At 50.0% G+C, this 20405-nt stretch overlaps 1 protein-coding gene and 1 long non-coding RNA gene across 11 annotated transcripts in view; one reads left to right on the top strand and one right to left on the bottom strand.

Annotated features, from left to right (window-relative positions):
- The window catches only part of LOC113632933 (uncharacterized), a 22999-nt gene continuing 2594 nt past the window's right edge, over nt 1–20405 (bottom strand). Inside the window, exon 3 of one of the 2 annotated variants that reach the window (XR_003438003.1) lies at nt 1–337. This is a non-coding gene — a long non-coding RNA (uncharacterized LOC113632933). Of the gene's footprint in view, nt 338–17915; nt 18424–20405 lie in introns of those variants that run through there. The other variant, XR_003438002.1, reaches the window with a different exon arrangement.
- The window catches only part of P2RX5 (purinergic receptor P2X 5), a 13404-nt gene continuing 2751 nt past the window's right edge, over nt 9753–20405 (top strand). The window contains exons 1-13 of one of the 9 annotated variants that reach the window (XR_003437999.1): nt 9753–10320; nt 14265–14415; nt 15052–15123; nt 15409–15484; nt 15571–15667; nt 15926–16006; nt 16249–16387; nt 16854–16990; nt 17449–17542; nt 17693–17758; nt 18724–18820; nt 19783–19865; nt 20147–20236. Coding sequence is in view for 4 of the 9 variants with exons in the window: in XM_027130711.1 (XP_026986512.1) it covers nt 10184–10320; nt 14265–14415; nt 15052–15123; nt 15409–15484; nt 15571–15667; nt 15926–16006; nt 16249–16387; nt 16854–16990; nt 17449–17542; nt 17693–17758; nt 18724–18813 (1140 nt within the window). In the remaining 5 variants the exon portion in view is untranslated. Of the gene's footprint in view, nt 10321–14264; nt 14416–15051; nt 15124–15408; nt 15485–15570; nt 15668–15925; nt 16007–16248; nt 16388–16853; nt 16991–17401; nt 17543–17692; nt 17810–18723; nt 19895–20064; nt 20237–20405 lie in introns of those variants that run through there. The other 8 variants (XR_003437998.1, XR_003437997.1, XR_003438001.1 and 5 more) reach the window with 8 other exon arrangements.

Genomic DNA, 20405 nt, shown 5'->3' with positions numbered 1-20405 from the left:
TCTTCCTGGACCGGGGCACGAACCCGTGTCTCCTGCATTGGCAGGCGGACTCTCAACCACTGCGCCACCAGGGAAGCCCAAATGTGTATTATTTGAAGAAACACTTGTAAAACAAGATAGCAAGCAATTTGAAAAATAAATAGACAAAGATATTGGGAAAATGCAAACAAAAATGAAGGAGGGGTGGCAATTTTCATATTTGAAAAAGCAGAATTCAGTGTCCAAAACAATCAGGACAAAGAGAGGCATTATGTAGTGTCCTTCCAGTCGCTCCTGGATGGCACCTGGCACTTTCTGGTCTTAGGGCAGTCTCATTGTCTGGTATTAAAGATGAAGTCTGAATTAAAACAAAACTTGAATTGTTTACAACAGCAAATTAAAGGAGAAAAACAATTAGGTTATATGAAAAATGCTACAAAGGCATTTGATAACACTTAGCAACTTTTCCTAATAAAACTTCTAAGTAGGTTAGGAAGGGAAGGAAGTTATTGCATAATGATAAAGACATTTACCAAAAATTTTTAGCAAATATACTAAATGGCAAATTTCTGAGGCTGTTTCCTTAAAATCAGGCACAGGAGATACTTACTCTTAATAATGTGATTCATTATTTGTAGAGATCTGGTCTGATGAAATAGATAAGGGTATGAAATAATTTTGTAATATTAGAAAAGCATAATTTGTCTGTAATTGTAGAGGTCTCAAAAACCTATGAGAATCTAGTAAAAGATTACTAGAATTAAAAAGAATTTATAAAGTTGTATAAGAATTTATAAGGAGTTATAAAGTTACATAAGACACAAACTGATAAGTTGGGTTTTGTTTATGTTTTTCTTACTATTTTTATTTTTAATATGAGTAGTAGCCAGTTAGAAATGGACAGGGGAAAATATACCACTTATAATACACACTTAATACATTTAAATTTAACAAAATGTTAAAGAACCTAAATAAAAGAAATGTGAAATCTTACTGAAGGACACAAAGTAAGATCTGCACATATGGCAGGCCACACCAAGTTCCTGAATCGGAAGGCTTACTGTCATAGCTACATAAATTTTTCCTAAAATAATATTTCCATGCATTGCAGTTCTCTTTTTTCATTTGAATCTATTATAGATATATTCACTTACATGAATCTATAAACATTTTCTTCAAATTTTTTTAATTTTTAAATTTAATTTTATTTATTTTTTTATACAGCAGGTTCTTGTTAGTCATCCATTTTATACACATTAGTGTATATATGTCAATCCCAATCTCCCATTTCATCACACCACCACCCCCAGCCCCCACCACTTTCCTGCGTTGGTGTCCATACATTTGGTCTCTACATCTGTGTCTCAATTTCTGCCCTGCAAACCGGTTTATCTGTACCATTTTTATAGGTTCTGCATATATGCGTTAATATATGATATTTGTTTTTCTCTTTCTGACTTACTTCACTCGGTATGACAGTCTCTAGATCCATCCACGTCTCAACAAATGACCCAATTTCGTTCCTTTTTATGGCTGAGTAATATTCCATTGTGTATATGTACTACATCTTCTTTATCCATTCATCTGTCGATGGGCATTTAGGTTGCTTCCATGACCTGGCTATTGTAAATAGTGCTGCAGTGAACATTGGGGTGCATGTGTCTTTTTGAATGATGGTTTTCTCTGGGTATATGCCCAGGAGTGGGATTGCTGGGTCATATGGTAATTCTATTTTTAGTTTTTTGAGGAACCGCCATGCTGTTCTCCATAGTGGCTGTATCAATTTACATTCCCACCAACAATGCAGGAGGGTTCCCTTTTCTCCACACCTTCTCCAGCATTTGTTGTTTGTAGATTTTCTGATGATGCCCATTCTAACTGGTGTGAGGTGATACCTCATTGTAGTTTTGATTTGCATTTCTCTAATGATCAGTGATATTAGTGATGTTGAGCAGCTTTTCATGTGCCTCTAGGCCATCTGTATGTCTTCTTTGGAGAAATGGCTATTTAGGTCTTCTGCCCGTTTTTGGATTGGGTTGTTTGTTTTTTTAATATTGGGCTGCATGAGCTGTTTATATATTTTGGAGATTAATCCTTTGTCCATTGATTCGTTTGCAAATATTTTCTCCCATCTGAGGGTTGTCTTTTCGTCTTGTTTGTAGTTTCCTTTGCTTTACAAAAGCTTTTAAGTTTCATTAGGTCCCATTTGTTTATTATTGTTTTTATTTCCATTACTCTAGGAGGTGGGTCAAAAAAGATCTTGATTTATGTGATTTATGTCTAAGAGTGTTCTTCCTATGTCTTCCTCTAAGAGTTTTATAGTGTCCAGTCTTACATTTAGGTCTCTAATCCATTTTGAGTTTATTTTTTGTGTGTGGTGTTAGGGAGTGTTCTAATTTCATTCTTTTACATGTAGTTGTCCAGTTTTCCCAGCACCACTTATTGAAGAGACTGTCTTTTCTCCATTGTATATCCTTGCCTCCTTTGTCATAGATTAGTTGACCACAGGTGCGTGGGTTTATCTCTGGTCTTTCTATCTTGTTCCATTGATCTATGTTTCTGTTTTTGTGCCAGTACCATATTGTCTTGATTACTGTAGCTTTATAGTACCGTCTGAAGTCAGGGAGTCTGATTCCTCCAGCTCTGTTTCTTTCCCTCAAGACTACTTTGGCTATTGCGGGAATTTTGCGTCTTCATCCAAATTTTAAGATTTTTTGTTCTAGTTCTATAAAAAATGCCATTGGTAATTTGATAGGGATTGCGTTGAATCTGTAGATTGCTTTGGGTAGTATAGTCATTTTCACAATATTGATTCTTCCAATCCAAGAACATGGTATATCTCTCCATCTGTTGGTATCATCTTTAATTTCTTTCACCAGTGTCTTATAGTTTTCTGCATACAGGTCTTTTGTCTCCTTAGGTAGGTTTATTCCTAGGTATTTTATTCTTTTTGTTGCAGTGGTAAATGGGAGTGTTTCCTTAATTTCTCTTTCAGATTTTTCATCATTAGTGTATAGAAATGCAAGAGATTTCTGTGCATTAATTTTGTATCCTGCAAGTAAGAGTGATTTGACTTAGAATTAGAGAGCAATGTGCTCTCCAGAAGTGGGGGAACTGAGTCTTGCAGATTCTCTGCTGGGCATTAGGAAGCAGTAGTATTGCTGGTGGTCTGTCTAAACGAGGAACTCCTCCTAAGTATCACAGGGAAGACAGGACCAGGGTGCCAGCCTCCAGGAGAGGCAGCTGGCAGCTCTGCTCCCCCTCCCTCTGCCCCAGGATTGGATTCTGGGTCTGGTTGGTCAACTCCTAGGACCTGTAACCAGCTGCAGTCCTGAGTGGTCGGGGGACTGCAGGTGTGCTCTCTGGGGAGGCGTCTTCTCTGCAGGGTCTGGGAAGGGGGCTGGGCTAGCCCTGCCCAGAGCGCTGGCAGATGCTCTCGAGCTCTTGGCCTTGTTTCCTGGGTTTGACTAGTGTCCTACCCTGGGGTAAGTTTTTCTTTCTTTTTATTTTTTTCAGGAACAGTGAATTTATTTATTCTCTTCACGTGGTAATGGTTCATACTCATGATAACAGAATTCAAACAGTGCAAAAATCAGTCTCCCTCATGCCCCAGGCCCCCAGTTGTCCATTTTTTTTTCCTCTGAGAAAACCAGGATTACCAGTTTCTTTTTTCTGTGCATTCTTCAAGAGAGAGTTTATGCATATAAAAACATCCTTTAAAATTGCAAATCGTAGTATATAATGTATACACGCTTCTGTATTTTGCTTTTTTTCATTTACTAATCTATTTTGGAGATCATTTTATATGAACTGGAAATCTATTTTATTCTTTTTAATGGATGGTTTGTTGTCCTGTGTATCTGTTTTGGGAGGTACCGTTATTATCACCATCATTGATGAACATTTAAGTTGTTTATAGTATTTTGCCACTTGTGTATTGGAGCAGGTGTCATTTTGAGCAAAGATGAATGTGGTCAGGAATTTTTTTCCTCTCTTTAGAGCTGTGAGGTCTGAGATTGACGTTGGACTGCTGGGGTGGGAGAAAACACCACTGGCCCACTGTGGTTCTGCAGACCTTTTAGATTTCCTAGTCTGGGAAAGGCTACCAGCCTAACTCCTGGATTCTACACTGGGGCTTGGGGTCCTTTGCCTCCTAGGTGAAGAACTCACGGGTAGAGTAGCAAGTTAAGGACACTAGTACCTCTAGGTCAGGGGTTCCTAACTTGTTTGTTTGCCATAGACCCGTTTGGCGATCTGCTGAAGCCTAGGGATGGCTTCTCAGATAAATTCCCAGCATTTTATTGTGAACATCTTCAAACATACAGAAAAATTGAATTTTACACTGAACGCCTGGCTTCTTCCATTAACATTTTACTATGCTTGCTTTATCGTATTTTTCCATCAGCTTGTTTTTAAATATATAAGTTTATAAAGAACCAGTTATATTGAAACAGTGATCAGAATATTAAAAAAATTTTTATGAAATGGAGATACGTACTTCTTTATTAAGAAAGAAAAATGGGGAAATATCTGTAATTTCTACTGGTGTTAAGATACAGGTACTGCTAATACTCTTATGGTTTGTTGCCTACATTCATGATTGAAGGAAATGGTAAATTTCAGTTAAAGTGTAGTAAAAATAAATAGGTAACCTATTTTTCCATCCAGCTTCACAGACCTACTCTGTTTAGGCTGTGGGTCATTTAAGAAAAAGCATCTGTTCTACCCCAGGCTTTGTACTTTTGCAGCCATCTATCAGTCACTCCAGGCACCATTAGCTGTTCTGTGGAGGAGGAAACAACTTGCCCGAGGCCATCAGCTAGTTTAATGAGGAATCTTCAGGTCTAATGTTTTTCCACAGAGGCTTCATTACAGGCGGGCAGGGTGTAGGGCAGCGGCAGCTAGGGGGCAGTGGAGGTTTACAGGTGTTGCTGGGGAAGAGGCACAGGTGGAGCTCAGCTCATCAGGTTCCTGGGCTCTACCCACTAAGGGTCCTGATGCTCTAGTCCGGCTTGGGCTTGGGAATTGGCTTTTGGGGCAAGCACTCTGGGTGAGCTTTGATGTCAAGACCCACACCCTGTGAGATACTAGTTAATGAGATCAGGGTTTGTTCATCTGATTACACTTTGTCAGTGGGTAGCGCTCAGCACAGACTTGGAGTCTTGATGACTAACAAGTTGCTTCAGGAGACAAATGTAACATAACGCTCTAGTAGAGTTCTCTCTGTTGAAATCTTCTAGAAATACACACTCAAAAATAAAGGCTTAGTCACTCTACTCTTGACACTTCAAATATGCAGGCTAATGGGCAGAGGCAGGATGATCAGGAATCAACCTTCCCCCCTTGCTCCTTCCCTCCCTCCCCCCATCCCCCCTTCTCTTCTGGATGACCACTTATCTCATTATAGACCCAGTGGAGCAGAGTGGTAACGCCTTTTCTGCCCTCATCGCCCTATAGGACAGATAAGGTGTGCACTCAGCTGTAACTCCCTGAAACATACAGATCGGATCCTGTCCTTTGGGAATTTAGAGGAGGAGAGGGATCCAGGAGGCCTTTGTGAAGGAGACAAAGCCCTGTAAAGGCTGAGCCTTGAAGCCATGAAGTACTGAGGAGAGACCCGCCTGAGCAGAGGCACAGGGATTGGAAAGCGCGGGATGTGATAAAGCTGTCAGTCAGTTCCCCTGAAGCTGGTGTGCGTAAAGGGCTCGTGAGGCCAGAAAGGCAGGTGGGGATAGAGACTGCAACAAAGAGGAAGAATCTGTGGGAGGACTGAGCGCAGGAGCTGTGGACGCCACACCCACTCTCGGGTTTCACACGAGGATGTCCCGCTTGCTCGCGGTTCATCACTACAGTCCTGTGAACTCGAGGAGACAGAGGTGGGATGGACGAGGGCTGTTTCATGAAGGTGGGGAAAACCCCGCAGGGAGCACGAGTAGGACCATCTTTCTCTACCGTGTGCCATGTTCGTGCTGGCGCCGCTGTGTGGGTTTGGTTGGTTTGAGTTTGAATCTTTATCCTTTTCAGTGCCCAGTGAGCCAGCATTTGACGGTTTAGTCTTTTAAAGTGACACCTCAGTGGAGTTTTTCCCCAGGTCACATTCTGAGAACTGAGTAATGAGTAAGAACGCATCACTTAAGACAGGACTCAGAAATGCTTCCTGCAGAGACAGGCTTCCTTCTTCCTGTTGACTCTTTGAAGCAACATTAGTATCTGCTATTTCTTTTTTAAAAAATTTTTTAATCTTTATTGGAGTATAATTGCTTCACAATACTGTGTTAGTTGATGTTGCACAACAAAGCGAATCAGCCATGTGCATACACGTGTCCCCACATCCCCTCCCTCTTGAGCCTCCCTCCCACCCTCCCTGTCCCACCCCTCTAGGTCATCACAGAGCGCCAAGCTGATCTCCCTGTGCTCTGCGGCTGCTTCCCACCAGCCAACTATTTGACATTTGTTAGTGTATATATGTCAATGCTACTCTCACGTTAGCCCAGCTTCGCCCTCCCACTCCAAGTCCTCAAGTCCATTTTTTATGTCTACCTCTTTATTCCTGCGCTGCAGCTAGGTTTGTCAGTACCATTTTTTTTTTTTTAGATTCCATATATATGCGTTAGCATATGGTGTTTGTTTTTCTCTTTCTGACTTACTTCACTCTGCTCACCATTGCTAATTATTAGAGAAATGCAGATCAAAACTACAATGAGGTATCACCTCATGCCAGTCAGAATGGCCATTATCAAAAAATCTAGAAACAGTAAATGCTGGAGAGGGTGTGATGAAAAGGGAAGCCTCTTGCACTGTTGGTGGGAATGTAAATTGATACAGCCACTATGGAGAACAGTATGGAGTTTCCTTAAAAAACTAAAAATAGAACTACCATATGACCCAGCAATCCCACTACTGGGCATATACCCTGAGAAATACTATTTCTTAAATGGACCAGTAATGTCTGTTAATGGAATGTGTTTATCAAAGCAGGACTCCTCAGAGCAAAAGAAAAATTAAAGGATGAATTGCTTCATGAAACCCTTTCCGTGCCACGCCTCTCCTATTCTTGTCCCTTCTAGGTCATCCAGGATATTTCGGGCTCTGAAGGAGGGCTCTCCTTGCCTTGTGATGACTTCCTTTTGTGCCCTAGGACAGATTCAGATTTCCTATCTCAGGCCTCGTTTGATCCCTCCTCTCCTCTGGGGTGGGAAATTGAACCTCGTTTGTTAGGTGTAAGTAACCTCTGAACCTCTCCTCCAAGGACGTTATTTTATGAGATTTGTATTTTATTTCTCTTTTGCTTCCTTTTAATTTTTTGGAGAATAGTTTTTGAGTTCATTTAATAATTTCCCATCACTTGACTGCAGCTACCTTAAATCATCCAACGAGACAGACTTATGAACCAGATGAGATTGGTCAGTCCCTTCACTGCCAGCCCCTTTCTTTAAGGTGGACCACAGTCATTATAATGAAGCGTGATGTGGACGCCTTTGGGGGAGGAGAGGGAAGGGGGCTTTGACTACTTTGAGAACTAGCCATTCACCCCTGACCCCTGACTTACTACTTGCTAAGCTGATAAGCATTCGCACAGTAGTGGTGGCGAAGATCATTTGAACAGGGTGCCTGTTGAGACGGGTTTAGGTAGAGACTGGAAAAACCACTCAGAGACAGCAGGCAGTTTTCATTCAAGTGGAGAATTCATCTTGGATTTGGAAACATCCCTGACTTGAACTTCTAATAATGCAAACGTAAAAAGCAAAGACTCTGGTACTTCCCTGGCGGTCCAGTGGTTAAGACTTGGCACTTCCACTGCAGTGGGTGCAGGTTTGATCCCTGGTAATGGGAACTTCTGCATGTGCGGCCAATAAAAAAGCAAAGACCCCTTCTCCCACTTTGGGTATAATGGGAGTTAGACCTGAACTTGGGGAGGTGAGCCGGCCCCAGTGATACGGAGGTAGATTGCAGATACTTAGGTTTGCAGCTCCAGGGAAGTATTTTTCACATTGTTTTGACCATGACCCACAAGAAGAAATACATTGCACGTCATTATAGGCACACACATACTTCAAACAAACATTTCACCAAACTGTCTACACTTACTTCCTTAAACACACCCTGATATTTTCTTTTTGTGAATATGCTGGTTGGAACCCAGTAAACTGATGTCCTGACCCACTGATGGGTCTGGATCTAGCCTGAGAAGCTGTGAGGGAGCCCACAAGGAGGGGTCTGGCCCTGGCCCTGAGAGCAGTGCTTTCCCCTTTGGATGTCCCTCGTGGTCTGTAAAGCACCTGGATAGTTCTGTCAGAAACTGCAGCCTGGTCTTGGCTGGGCCGTGGGGGGTTCAGGACGGGCTGCCCACACTGGAGGGCAAACAAGAGCAGGTTGGTGGGCCTCCTCATAAGGCGTGGTGTCACTCCATTGAGGCTGCATCTCCTCTGAGTGCTGGAGAGCCGTGTGAGGGGAGGGCTGAGGAAGAGGCTGGCAGGAGAGTGAGGAAGGGAGGCCTGGTGACAATTCCTAAGCCTTTCCCCCAGGATGATGTCAGCTTCCAAAATCCCCAGCCATGACTGGAACAGGGCGGCAGCGGAAATCTCCCTGTTTAAAACGTCAGGCCTGAGTTTCACTCAACAAATATGTACTGACATATTATGTAGCAGTCATAGCGGTGGGCATGGGATGCAGAGATGTCCAAAGGCAAGGTCCCCGCCCTCCTGGAGCTTACGGTCTTAGTGGGGGACACAGACAATAAGTAAATAAGATCATATTCAAGAGTGACAGGGGCTCTAAGGGAATAAGAAGGGGTAATGGGATAGAAAGTGTTTGGGGTGGAGGCGCTTTTGGTGGGTGGTAGTAAGAACAGGATTTTTTTTTTTTTTTTAAGGAAATAGCATTTGAATTAAAATTGATGAACAGTTGCAAAAATCTGTGCTTCCGAAATGGCAGCTTGAGATGCTGGTCCCATCCTAGCCTTAAGGGAATGAAAATATTTGGGGCAGGGCCCAGGAATTTGCATTTTTCTTCCAAATGATACCCATGCTCACTAAAACTGGAGGCGTGCTGCCCTGGGGCTTTTACTTTGAGAGGAGGTCACACCTGGTGAACTTTAGGGTCCCTTCCAACTCCCAGCTCCCAGAGCCTGTGGTTCAGGGAAGGGAACTTATTCCTGTGTGAGAGCCAGGCTAGGGAGAGGAGCAGGACCACGTCCGGTCAGACTGCAGGATGGCAGCGAGTGAAATGCGGAAAACAAGCGTGCACAGCCCAGCACACACGTGCACACGCACACTGAGCTCACCCAGGACCCCGCCTCTCGATGGCTGTCCCACGTTCTGAACCTCATCTTCTCAGAGGTGTCCTCATCTGTGTTCCCACTGCCTCTAATTTAATTCCACCGTCCGTGAGGGGTTGCAGATTCAGCAGCTTAGGTGAGGTCCATCTCTTGCTTTGGGAGCATTTCCACAGCTGGTCCCCGCGCTCTCTCCAGGCATCTTTAAGATCCCAGGCCTCGGCTGCCTGTCTCCCCATCCCCACCCCACCCATCCTCCCTGCCCTACAGAGTTCTCCGTGCTCTGGCCACTGGGGCGTGCCTGGCAACTTACTCCCCCGGAGTGTGGGGTTTAAACGGGCCGGCCGCAGCTGCTGCAGTAGGAACGCGCACTTCATCCCAGCCCCCATCCTGTGAGGGGAGGGCGAGGGTTGCCCCAGGGAGCACGAAAAATCAAGAAACCTGTTTGTATCTGTCTGTCAGACAGACAGAAGCAGTCAAACCTGTTTGTATCTGCTCTTTATCCGTCTTCGCCTCCACTTCCTGTGTTGTAGGTCCCCCTCCCCTGGCCTCAGTTTCCCCGGCCATTCAATAGGAGTAACCTCTGGATTTCTTTGGGGGCGGAGAAGGGGCGTTGCTTCCAAAGGAGACCCTCTTCTCACCGCACCCCTCCCGGGCGGTGGCGATCGCCGGGAGGGCCCTCGCAGGCCAGTGGCCGGGCGGCGGCCCGGCGGCGTCACTGTCACAGTCAGGGGAGGAGGCAAGGTCGCAGTCTGAGGCCCCCGCCTGGCCTCGGGCGGCGCTGCCGCGGCCTCGCCAACCGCCGGACCCCGCCCGGTGAGCCGCGCACCCGGGCGCAGCGGTGCCCACACTGGAGGCCGGGCGGCGGCGGGGGCGGCTCCATGCGGTACACGTGTGGCGACGCGATCGCGGGCCAGGTGAGCCGGTGCCATGGGGCAGGCGGGCTGCAAGGGGCTCTACCAGTCGCTCTTCGACTACAAGACCGAGAAGTACGTCATCGCCAAGAATAAGAAGGTGGGCCTGCTCTACCGGCTGCTGCAGGTCTCCATCCTGACCTACCTGGTGGTGTGAGTTCTCCGGGGCTCGGGGCTCGGGGAGGGGGAAGGGCCGGCCGGGGCCGCAGCTGTGGCCTCCGGGGGCTGGGAATTGGCCTGGGGGCGCCGGGGGTGCCCTGTGACTGGGCTCTGGGACCCTGCTTGGGAAGGCGGCCCTTCTTGTACCGTTGGGCTTAAGGGTGGGGGGTAAGGAGGGAGCCCTCAACTCCCCAGCGGCTCTTGAGGTGATGAGATGCGCCGGGGTTCCTGGGGCCCCCCCATTTGTGAGGCTTTCCGTGGGCAGTTCCTTTCTCCAGGGCTGGGGCCGCCAGTGCTAGGGCTTTGGGAAGGGGGCGAGGCTGCGGGGGCTTGGGCTGCAGCTGTCATGGCAGCCCCCCTGGGCCCTAGCCCGGGCTGGCCCAGGCCGGCCCCCGGTGGTTTATTTATAGTCACTGAGCTCAGTGCCAGTCTCCCGGCAGGGGCAACTCAGGAGCCTGGCATGTCCCAGAACTCCCTTCTGGCTGGCTCGCCCCACCCGCGGCTGGCCTCTCTGGGGGTCCTGCCCCGAAACCCTCTACGCTCCCTGGCACCCAGCTCTCCTGTCTGCCCCCCTCCCCCGCCCTGCAGGAGCTGGCACCATCAGCTGAGGGGCAGCTCCTTGGGGTCAGCCAGGCACTGTTCAGAGGCCTCACCCCCAAGCAGGGAGCGGACAGGTGGAGAGGAAATGACACCAGACAGCTGGGATGCGGATGTGCCTCTTTTATTCCTTCAGTTTAATGCTGTTGAGTCCCTCCTACTTCCTGACTTGGGGAGCAGTAGAGGCTCCTCCAGGGAGGGCAGCCCTGACCTCACCTCACTCCCACCCGGAGGCCGGGCTTCATCCCTGAGCTTCATCCCTAAGACACCTGGCTGCCCCCCACCTGAGGGCCTTCTGTCTTACTGCTCCTCAGCCAGGCTTCCCTTTCCTCCCCTACGTCGTTAGCGCCCACTCATCCTTCACACCTGGGTTCTCGCATGCTCCTCCCCAGAATTCCCACAATGTAATTACGTGCGTATTCAGGGGATCATTTGCTTAACGTTCGTGCTGACTGCCCTTGTCAGCCTGGGGATGCCATGAGGGCGGGGCCTGCCTGGTATCCCCTAACTGCTTAGGGGACAGGTGTGAAACGAATGAGTGAATGAAGGGTTGTTGTTCCTTGAGTATTTGCTGAATGTTTCTGTCCAGGCCCAGTGTGTCCCTACTAAAATGGCTGGTTGGCTCAAGGGTCACAACCCTCTCAGAGGTCCTTGGAGATGGGACAGCCTAGGGCCCCAGGACATGCCAGGTCTGCCCCCAGAGATGAGGGTGGAAGCATCCTGGTTGCTGCCTGGGAGAGGCAGGGCATCCCACAGCACTGCTGCAGGACCTCAGGAAGGCGGCTTCCTGCCCTCTTCTGGCTGCAGTTTTCCCAACTTTACCAAGGGGGGTTGACCTGGACAATCTCTAATTAACAGTAACCTCAGTAATAAGTTGATGTGTTATATTCATTGAGCTCCTCCTCTGTGCCTGGCACTCGGTGTGCTAAGCAATTAACGTGTGCCATCTCATTAAAAAAAATTTTTTTTAATATTTTGATGTAATTTATACTCACAGAGAAGTTTTAACAGTAGTACAATTTTTTAATGCCCTTCACCTAGATTCCTCAAATGTTAACATTTTACTACATTTGTGTTTTCCTTATCCCTTTCTCTTTCTATGTGTGTGTATACATGTGCAATTTTTTTCTGTTGAGTAGGTTGCAGGCATGATGTCTCTTGATTCCTAAATTCTTCCATGGGTATTTCTTAAAAACAAGGAATCTCTTATTTAATGAAGTAAAAGAATGAAAATTTGGGAATTAACATAAAAATATTATCATCTAAGCAATAGACCTTTTGTAAATTGTCCCCAAAATTACCTTTATAGGAAAAGAAAATCCGAAATCATGCCTTGTGTTCAGTTGTCATGTCTTCTTTAATCTGGAATCACTCCTGAGTCTGTCTTTGTATCTTATGACACTGACATTTTTTGGAGAGTGCAGGACCTTTTAAAAACCATTTTTAAATTGAGGTAAAACTCACATAGCATGTAGTTCATCATTTTAACTAACCATGTTAAATTACACAATTCAGTGGGTTTTAGTACATTCACAATGTTGTACAACCATCACCACTATCTAATTCCAGGACGTTTCCATCACCCCCAACAGAAACCTGTGTCTATTAACAGTCATTTGCAATTCTCCCCTACCACCATCCCTCCCTTGGTAACCACTAATCTACTTTTTGTCTCTATAGCCCATTCTGGACATTTCATGTAAATCAAATCATTACAACATGTGGCCTTTTTTTGTCTGGCTTCTTTCACTTAGCATAATGTTTTCAAGATTTATACATACTGTAGCCTGTGTCAGTAAATTATTCCTTTAATTGCTGAATAATACCTCCTTGTATGGATACACCACATTTTGCTTATGCATTCATCTGTTGGACATTTGGATTGTTTCTACTTTTTGGCTATTAGGAATAATGCTGCTAAGAACATTCATGTGTAAGTTTTTGTGTGGATATATGATTTCAATTATCTTGGTTATATACTGAGGAGTGGAATTGCTGGGTCATATAGTAACCTTGTGAGCAACTACCCAACTGCTTTCCACAGCACCTACACCTTTTTACATTCCCACCAGCAAGTACCAATTTTTCTGCATCCTCACCAACACTTGTTATTTCCCATTTTTTGGATTACAGCTGTCTTATTGGGTGTGAAGTACTATCTCACTGTGTTTTTTGATTTGCATTTCCTGACTAAAGATGTTGAGCAGCTTTTCACGGGCTTATTGGCCATTTGTATGTCTTTCTTGGAGAAATATCTATTCAAATCCTTAGCCCATATTTAAATTGGATTACTTGTCTTTTTTATTGTTGAGTTGTAAGACTTCTTTGTATATTCTGGGTACTAGACCCTTATCAGTTATGTGACTCACAAATATCTTCTCCCATTCTCTGGGTTGTCTTTTCACTTTGTTGATAGTGTCTTTTTTTTTTTTTAATTTTATTCTTGGTGACTTTTGGAAGTTTGCCAATAGAACCTCCTCATAAGTAAACTCTGGAATTCACATGTACTGTTTTTGTTGTTGTTGTTGGGGGTAGGAGTTTATTAATTTAGTTTTGCTATGTTGGGCCTTCGTTTCTGTGCGAGGGCATTCTCTAGTTGTGGCAAGCGGGGGCCACTCTTCATCGCCGTGCGCGGACCTCTCACAGTCGCAGCCTCTCGTTGCGGAGCACAGGCTCCAGACGCGCAGGCTCAGTAGTTGTGGCTCACGGGCCTAGTTGCTCCGTGGCATGTGGGATCCTCCCAGACCAGGGCTCGAACCCGTGTCCCCTGCATTGGCAGGCAGATTCTCAACCACTGCGCCACCCTTTGATGCACAAAAAAGTTCTTAATTTGGATCAAGTCCAACTTACCTATTTCTTCTTTTGTTGCTTGTGTTTTGGGTGTCAAAGAGTACAGGATTTTGCACTCTAATTTTGTAGAATCCCCCTCGGTTTGGGTCTGTCTGAGGTCTCCTCATGATAAGTTCCAGGTTGTGCACCGTGTCCTTTAACCATCCTCACCCCTCTGGAAGGAGGTGCACTTAGCCCTGTGTTGACCCCCAGAGTTCATTGGCTCACCCGGGGTCACATGGCAAGTGTGGGTCGAGCTGGTTTCATCCCAAGCTTGCCCAGCTGCAGGGCCTTGGCTCCTGAGAGCAGCAGCCTCTCGCTTCTGGGGTTGCTTGTCACCTCTGCTGCTTGCAGGACTGGCTTTCAGGCGGCAGAGGGAGTTGTGACTCCTGCCCAGGAGCTGGTGGGAAAGGTGGAGCCCCAAGCCCGACCCCTCCACACCCTGGGGGCCTGAGGAAACTTCCTGAGGGCAGCAATGAGGCTGACGCCCACCTGCTTGCCCCTCCCTGCAGCTGGGTGTTCCTGGTGAAGAAGTGTTACCAAGACACGGACACATCCCTGCAGAGCAGCATCATCACCAAAGTCAAGGGTGTGACCTTCACCAACACCTCAGAGCTTGGGGAGCGGCTCTGGGATGTTGCCGACTATGTCATCCCACCCCAGGTCTGAGCCCCACCCAGCACAAGGGCCCAGGCTGGCAGGGTCTGGATCCGGGTGGGTGACATGGGAAACTGCTTGGGGGAGCCAGGGACCTCCATTCACTGTCTCCCTTGGCCTGGGATGGCTGCAGGGTTTGCAGATAGACTCTGCCCAGGTCCTTTACCCCATGCCAAACCCCAGCCCTCCCCAACTGTGCCTTGCGGGGCTGCTCTGTTCCCATGAAACCCTGAGCCTGTTGAAACCAAATGGGACCCAGAGAACTTCCAGGTCAGTGTGAGTCAGGTGGCCTGGCACCGAGAGCCCTGCCCTTATATTGGCCACTGTCCCTGGGAGCAGTTCCCTGTGCCGGGGCCGGGCCACCTCTTCACTGCCCCTTCTCCTCTCTCCCCTCCTGTATCTCAGCTTGGACCCTGGGGGCTGAGGTCAGAATGGTTTGGGGTTGTGGGCATGGAAGAGACCCCTCTAAGCATACGTGCTCTGGGACTCCGAGGTCAGTGGGCTCGTGGGTGGGATCCACTGATTTGTGGCCCCAGTGTCTGCAACACCCATGCAGAGATCCCACCACCTGCCAGGCAGCCCCGGGAAGGGGGGACCCCAGATGGCAGGAGGGGGTTCCTCAACCTCCCTCTGGTTTCTCAGGGAGAGAATGTCTTCTTTGTAATCACCAACCTGGTCGTGACCCCCAACCAGCGGCAGGAAACCTGTGCCGAGGTGCGTCTTGGTGCAGAGAGCTGGGGAGGGGGTGGGAGAGCTGCCAGCAGTACTTGGGGTCCACCCCTCTCCTGAGGCAGGGGTGTCAACCCCCTCCGAGGGCCCTGGGGGATGTGTGCACCAGCGTGCATACCTGCATTATTCAGGGGAGAAGCAGGTTCTCAAGGGGTGAGCAGCCACAGGCAAGGGAGGAACCCCTGGCCTCACCCTGGGGTGGGACCTGGTTCTGAGAAGGGGTCCCTGCAAGCACCTGCCCCCCGCCAGGCACCCTTTCTCTCCTGGCAGAGTGAAAGCATTCCGGATGCCTTGTGCTATGAGGACAGCGACTGCCCTCCTGGGGAGCCTGTTGTGGCTGGAAACGGTGAGGCCTGGAGTAGACAGGGCTGGGGGCAGAAGGGGAGTTGGAACCAGGAGGTTCCTGGCATTGTCCTTCTCCCACCCCTGCAGGAGTGAGGACTGGCCGCTGCCTGCGGGCGGGGAGCGAGCAAAAGGGCACCTGTGAGATCTTCGCCTGGTGCCCGGTGGAGACAAAGTCCAGGCCAGCGTGAGTGGCTGTAACCTCGGGACCCTGAGGAGTTACCCAGTCCTGGGCAGCGGGTCCCAGCCCAATGGTGGAGACATGTCCTGGGGGAGAAGCCAGGGCACCCCACAAAGGCCCCAGGACCACCCCGACATGATCAAATTGACTGTCCTTTGCAAAGGCTCCAGGGCACCCAGGGAGCAGACAGGCTTCAGCCTCCGCACAGGCATGGAGGGGGCGGGGTAGGGCCTCCTGAGCAGACTGTCCTGCCTCGGTTTTCAGGAAGCCAGTCCTGGGCGAAGCTGAAGACTTCACTGTTTACATAAAGAACTTCATTCGTTTCCCCAAATTCAACTTCTCCAAGTACGTGGGCCCATGTGTCTGGGACGCTGTGTGGAGTGCCCCACTGGGTGGTGAGGGGGCACCCTTTCCCGTGCAGTGGTGGCAGGGCTGTGTCCTTTCGTGCTGGAGGGTGTTGGGGGTGGGGAAGCAGTCAGGATCTGAGGGGCTTTAGCCAAGGGCTCAGTGTGGGTCACACCCGGTTTCTGGCCTGGGAACAGCGAGTCTCACCTTCCTTTCACTGGCTCTTCATGGCCTCCACCCAGGACAAATGTGCTGGACACCACAGACAGAGCTTTCCTGAAGTCCTGTAAATTTGGCCCCAAGGACCCCTACTGCCCCATCTTCCGACTTGGGTCTGTGGTCAGCTGGACGGGGAGCAGCTTCCAGGAGATAGCTGTGCAGGTGGGTGGTGGGGCTGGCCGGCTCTGGGCTTGAGCTCTGCAGTGAAGAGGGGGTGTGGAGGAGGACCCACGCGATGGGGTGGCCCTACAGTCACCTGCCCAGGGACCGTCTCAGAATTAGCTGTGCTGCACACTTGCACCTGCGTCTGGCTCTGAGTCCAGGGGCATCAGCTGAGACCGAGCCAGGAGCCCCACTGGCACCCTGGCTGTGGTGTGAGGTGCCAGTCCTGCAGTAGGTGCTTGCTCGGGTCATTCCCTTCTCCCTGGAGCGTGAAGCAGGAGGATATGGGCTGTCCGCGACGCACTTTTCTCAGTCACTCCAGAGGTGTGAACCCTGGGCCTTCTTCCCTCCCGGAAGGATGCTCCAGTGGGGCCAACCCCCTGCCTGAGCTCTCCACGAAGAGCTGGTCTGTGACTTGTATCTCCAGAAAGTTCTGTGCACTGATTCTTGTCTCTTTTGCCTCAAGGGTGGTGTGATAGGAATTCAGATTGAATGGGACTGTGATCTTGATAGAGCTCCCTCTGAATGTTACCCTCGCTATTATTTTAACCGTCTGGACAACAGATTTTCAGAAAACTCTCTTTCTTCTGGGTACAACTTCAGGTAACTGGGGCTAAGTCTGCCACCTTATGACCCTCTCCACGTTTCGTGTCCTTGCCTGGGTGCCAGCGCTACGACACCCCTTCCTGGGGGTGGGTGTCAGAGCGGGAGGTGCAGGGAGGCTGCCAGGGGGCCTCTGGGAGAGAAGCATCGGCCATGGCTCTGGACTTGCCCTGAAGCTGAGGCCTGGGTCAGGCCCATCAGTGCCTTGGTGGTCCGGGTTGGCCCAGTAGTCGTGGGAAAGCCCTTGCCTCTTGGGGAGCGTCTGACAAGAACTTCAAAGATCTGAACGAACCTTTTATGTCACGTCACCAAGGGGGTTTCCAACCTTTCCTGGGCCTGCTGAATGCCAGGGTCCTGGGGGGGGGGGGGGTTATAAATCTCCAAGGTAGTGGAGCCTGTGTTGCCAAACAGGGAAGACCCAGGTAGGCCGAGGGCTCCCCGAGCCGTGTCTCCCCCAGGTTTGCCAAGTATTACCGAGACGCAGCTGGGGTGGAGCTCCGCACGCTGTTTAAAGCCTACGGGATCCGCTTTGATGTGATGGTGAACGGCAAGGTGTGTGGGTGAGGCTCCCCTTCTGAAGCTGGGCAGGTCCTGGGAGGGTGGGGCATGCTGGGGGGGCGGCCAGGTTGGCCCTGGGGGAGTCCCGGGGGATCCCACTGTCCTGCTGCCTTCCTCACCCCACCTTGTCTTTCTGTGCTCCAGGCAGGGAAGTTCAACATCATCCCCACAGTCATCAACGTGGGCTCAGGGGTGGCGCTCATGGGTGTGGTGAGTACCTCTCCCCCACCCTCTTTACCCTCCGAGCACCCGCAGGGGCGGGCAGCAGGGACACTGCCCCACAGGAGTTGTCCCAGTGCTCCAGAAAGAACCAGAACTGGGGAGGTCAGTGCAGATGGGGGCGAAGAGGGCTCTCTGGGACTTCACACCCCTCCAGCAGCCCCCAGGTGGCCGTGACTACCTGGGTTTCTTTCCAGAGCCAGAGCGGCTTCTGCCTGTGGCTCTGCAGCTAGGGGGGGCGGGTTCTCTGGGATCCTGCGCAGCCTTGTCTCCACTTCTGCTAAAAAGAGGCAGGATCCGGCTATACACAGGGCTTCTCAGCCGCGGCCCTGTTGACACGTAGGGCCAGATCACTTTTTTTGAGGGGTGACCGTGTGCATTGTAGAGTGTCTGACAGCATCCTCGGCCTCTACCCACCAGACGCCAGCGGCACCTTCCCCCGCAGTTGTGACGGCCAATAATGTCTCCAGACGTCTCCAGACGTCACCAAACTGCCCCCCGGTTGTGAATCACGGGGCTAAAAAGATGAGAGGCAGGGAAGTCGGGCTGTAGTCCAGGTCTGTCCCTTCAGTTGGGCAGAGGGGCCACCGGAGAGGAAGTAACAGCTGGAGGGCAGGGAAAGGCTTCCTCTGGATCTTTCATGCCCCTTTGTTTTTCTGGAAGTTTTTTAAAGACAAGGCAGTCATCAGAGTGGCTCACACCCGTACCAGCAAGCCACTTGCCAAGGTTTCTGGCAGCCTTGTCCCTGGTTCCTCTGCCCAGGAGGTCACAGCAGCCCCATGGGGGCTTCCAGGAGGACCTAGGACTGACTTCTTATTGAGACCAGGAACACCATGTCCTGTAGCAGGACTCAAAGAGGCCATGCTCCTGAGAGGTGGTCAGTGGATGAAAGTGGGCCCCAAGGGCCTCCTCTTAACTGCAGCAACATTGTTGGGGGGCCCTGCACGTTTACATAGGTAACTTCCCGAGACAGGGGCCATCTTCAGACATCACTTTCTTATGATGGGGGTAAATCAGAACACAGGCATCTGGGGACACACTTGTGAAATGAAGGTAAGGGGGAAAAGTGGTAGAGGCTGGGTGGGGGGTGGGAGGAGTGTTCTCTGTGGAACAAGGAATTGATGACCTTTTTAGCATCTGGGGGGGGGGGGGGAGTATGGCGGGGAAGGTTGTGCAATGCCCAGGGTCAGAGGACTTGCTTCACCTGTGGTCCTCCATCAACCCTCTCCCACCCCCCCCCCCCCCGCCCCCTCCTCTCTGTGCAGTGGGTGGAGTCGCCCTCTGGTGGAGGAGACTGGTATTTGCGCCATCCACTCTGGTCTGAAGAGCTTGTGTTCAGGTGTCAGTGGGTCGGTCCGCTGGGTTGGCTCAGCCCTCATCTTTCCTTGACCGCTGCTGTGGTGTCCTTGTTGTTCAGATACCCTCCAGTCCCTCTCTCACTGCCTACTAGAGGGATCTTCCCGCAATGCCACAATTCTGTTCCTGGCCCTGTTCCCAGGCATGACGAGCCTGTTCCTCTGCCCTTCCTGAGCGTTTTTTCCTTTTTCCTTATATAAAATCCTATTCAGCCTCAAGACTCAGCCCAGATGTTCCTCCCCAGGCTGAGTAGCGTCCCATCTTCTCTCTGCTGCCCCTGCTCCTGTCCCCATCCTGGGACATTGTCACTGTCATAATTTATATGCCCGCCTCCTGCACCAGAGGGGGAGTCCCCAGAGGGTCTCACTGGCTTACTCTTGGCCGCACCCCAGGGCAGTGCTTAGCAGACACTGGCTGAAGGCGTGATCCGATGGGATCAGGGTAGTGAGGGGTGCTCACCCTGAGGGGTCAGACAGACCACAGGCTAACTCGGGCTCTACCATGGAGCAGCTTTGTGGCCCTGGACAAAGATGCCTCTTTCTGAGCGCAGCCCCCCTCAGGGGTTGCTGCAGGATCAAATGGGATGTAGTTGGTGTCAAGTGGCCGGGTGCTCTCTGGAAGTCTAGGATCCTGAGTCAGGGACCCCAACTCTTTTGCAGGGGTCTTTCTTCTGCGACTTGGTACTCATCTACTTCATCAAAAAGAGCCACTTTTACCGAGACAAGAAATATGAGGAAGCGAGGTCAGTTATGCTTCCTCCCAGCGGCCCTAGGGGAGCCCACTAGGTCAGCCTTTCCCCCTCCCGGGCTCAACTCTTACCCTGGTTTTATGTCGGCGTTTGGCGGGTAGAGGCAGGGCTGAATACGGGGAGCTCCCTTGGAAGGGCTGGGTAAGGCGGAATGTTCTGAGTACCGGCTCTACAAAACTGGATTCTACTTCAGAGCAGCTGGCAGAAGACAAGACCACCCAGGCCATGGGCAGGAGACCTCGTTTCCAGGCCTGGCCCTGCCACTGTCTCCCCAGGTGACTTTGGACCAGTCCCAGGCCGCCTTGGGCCTCAGTTTCTCTGTGAGATGAGAGTGTTGGTTTACATACAGTGCCTTCCAGCACCTATGGACTTGGTGGTCCTGGTGAGCTGGGGTTGAGGGAAGCTGGAGTGGTAGGGAAGGAAAAAAAGAAAAACGGATTCCCCCCTCACTCTGGGGGCCTAGGGCAGTGTGTGTGTGTGTGTGTGTGTGTGTGTGTGTGTGTGTGTGTGTGTGTGTGTGTGTGTGTGTGAGGG

This window comes from Aethalodelphis obliquidens, unplaced genomic scaffold, assembly GCF_003676395.1.
Source record: "Aethalodelphis obliquidens isolate GAN/ISIS:26980383/991018 unplaced genomic scaffold, ASM367639v1 scaffold38, whole genome shotgun sequence".
Lineage (NCBI taxonomy): Eukaryota > Metazoa > Chordata > Mammalia > Artiodactyla > Delphinidae > Aethalodelphis > Aethalodelphis obliquidens.
This window is presented reverse-complemented; position numbering and strand designations above follow the sequence as displayed.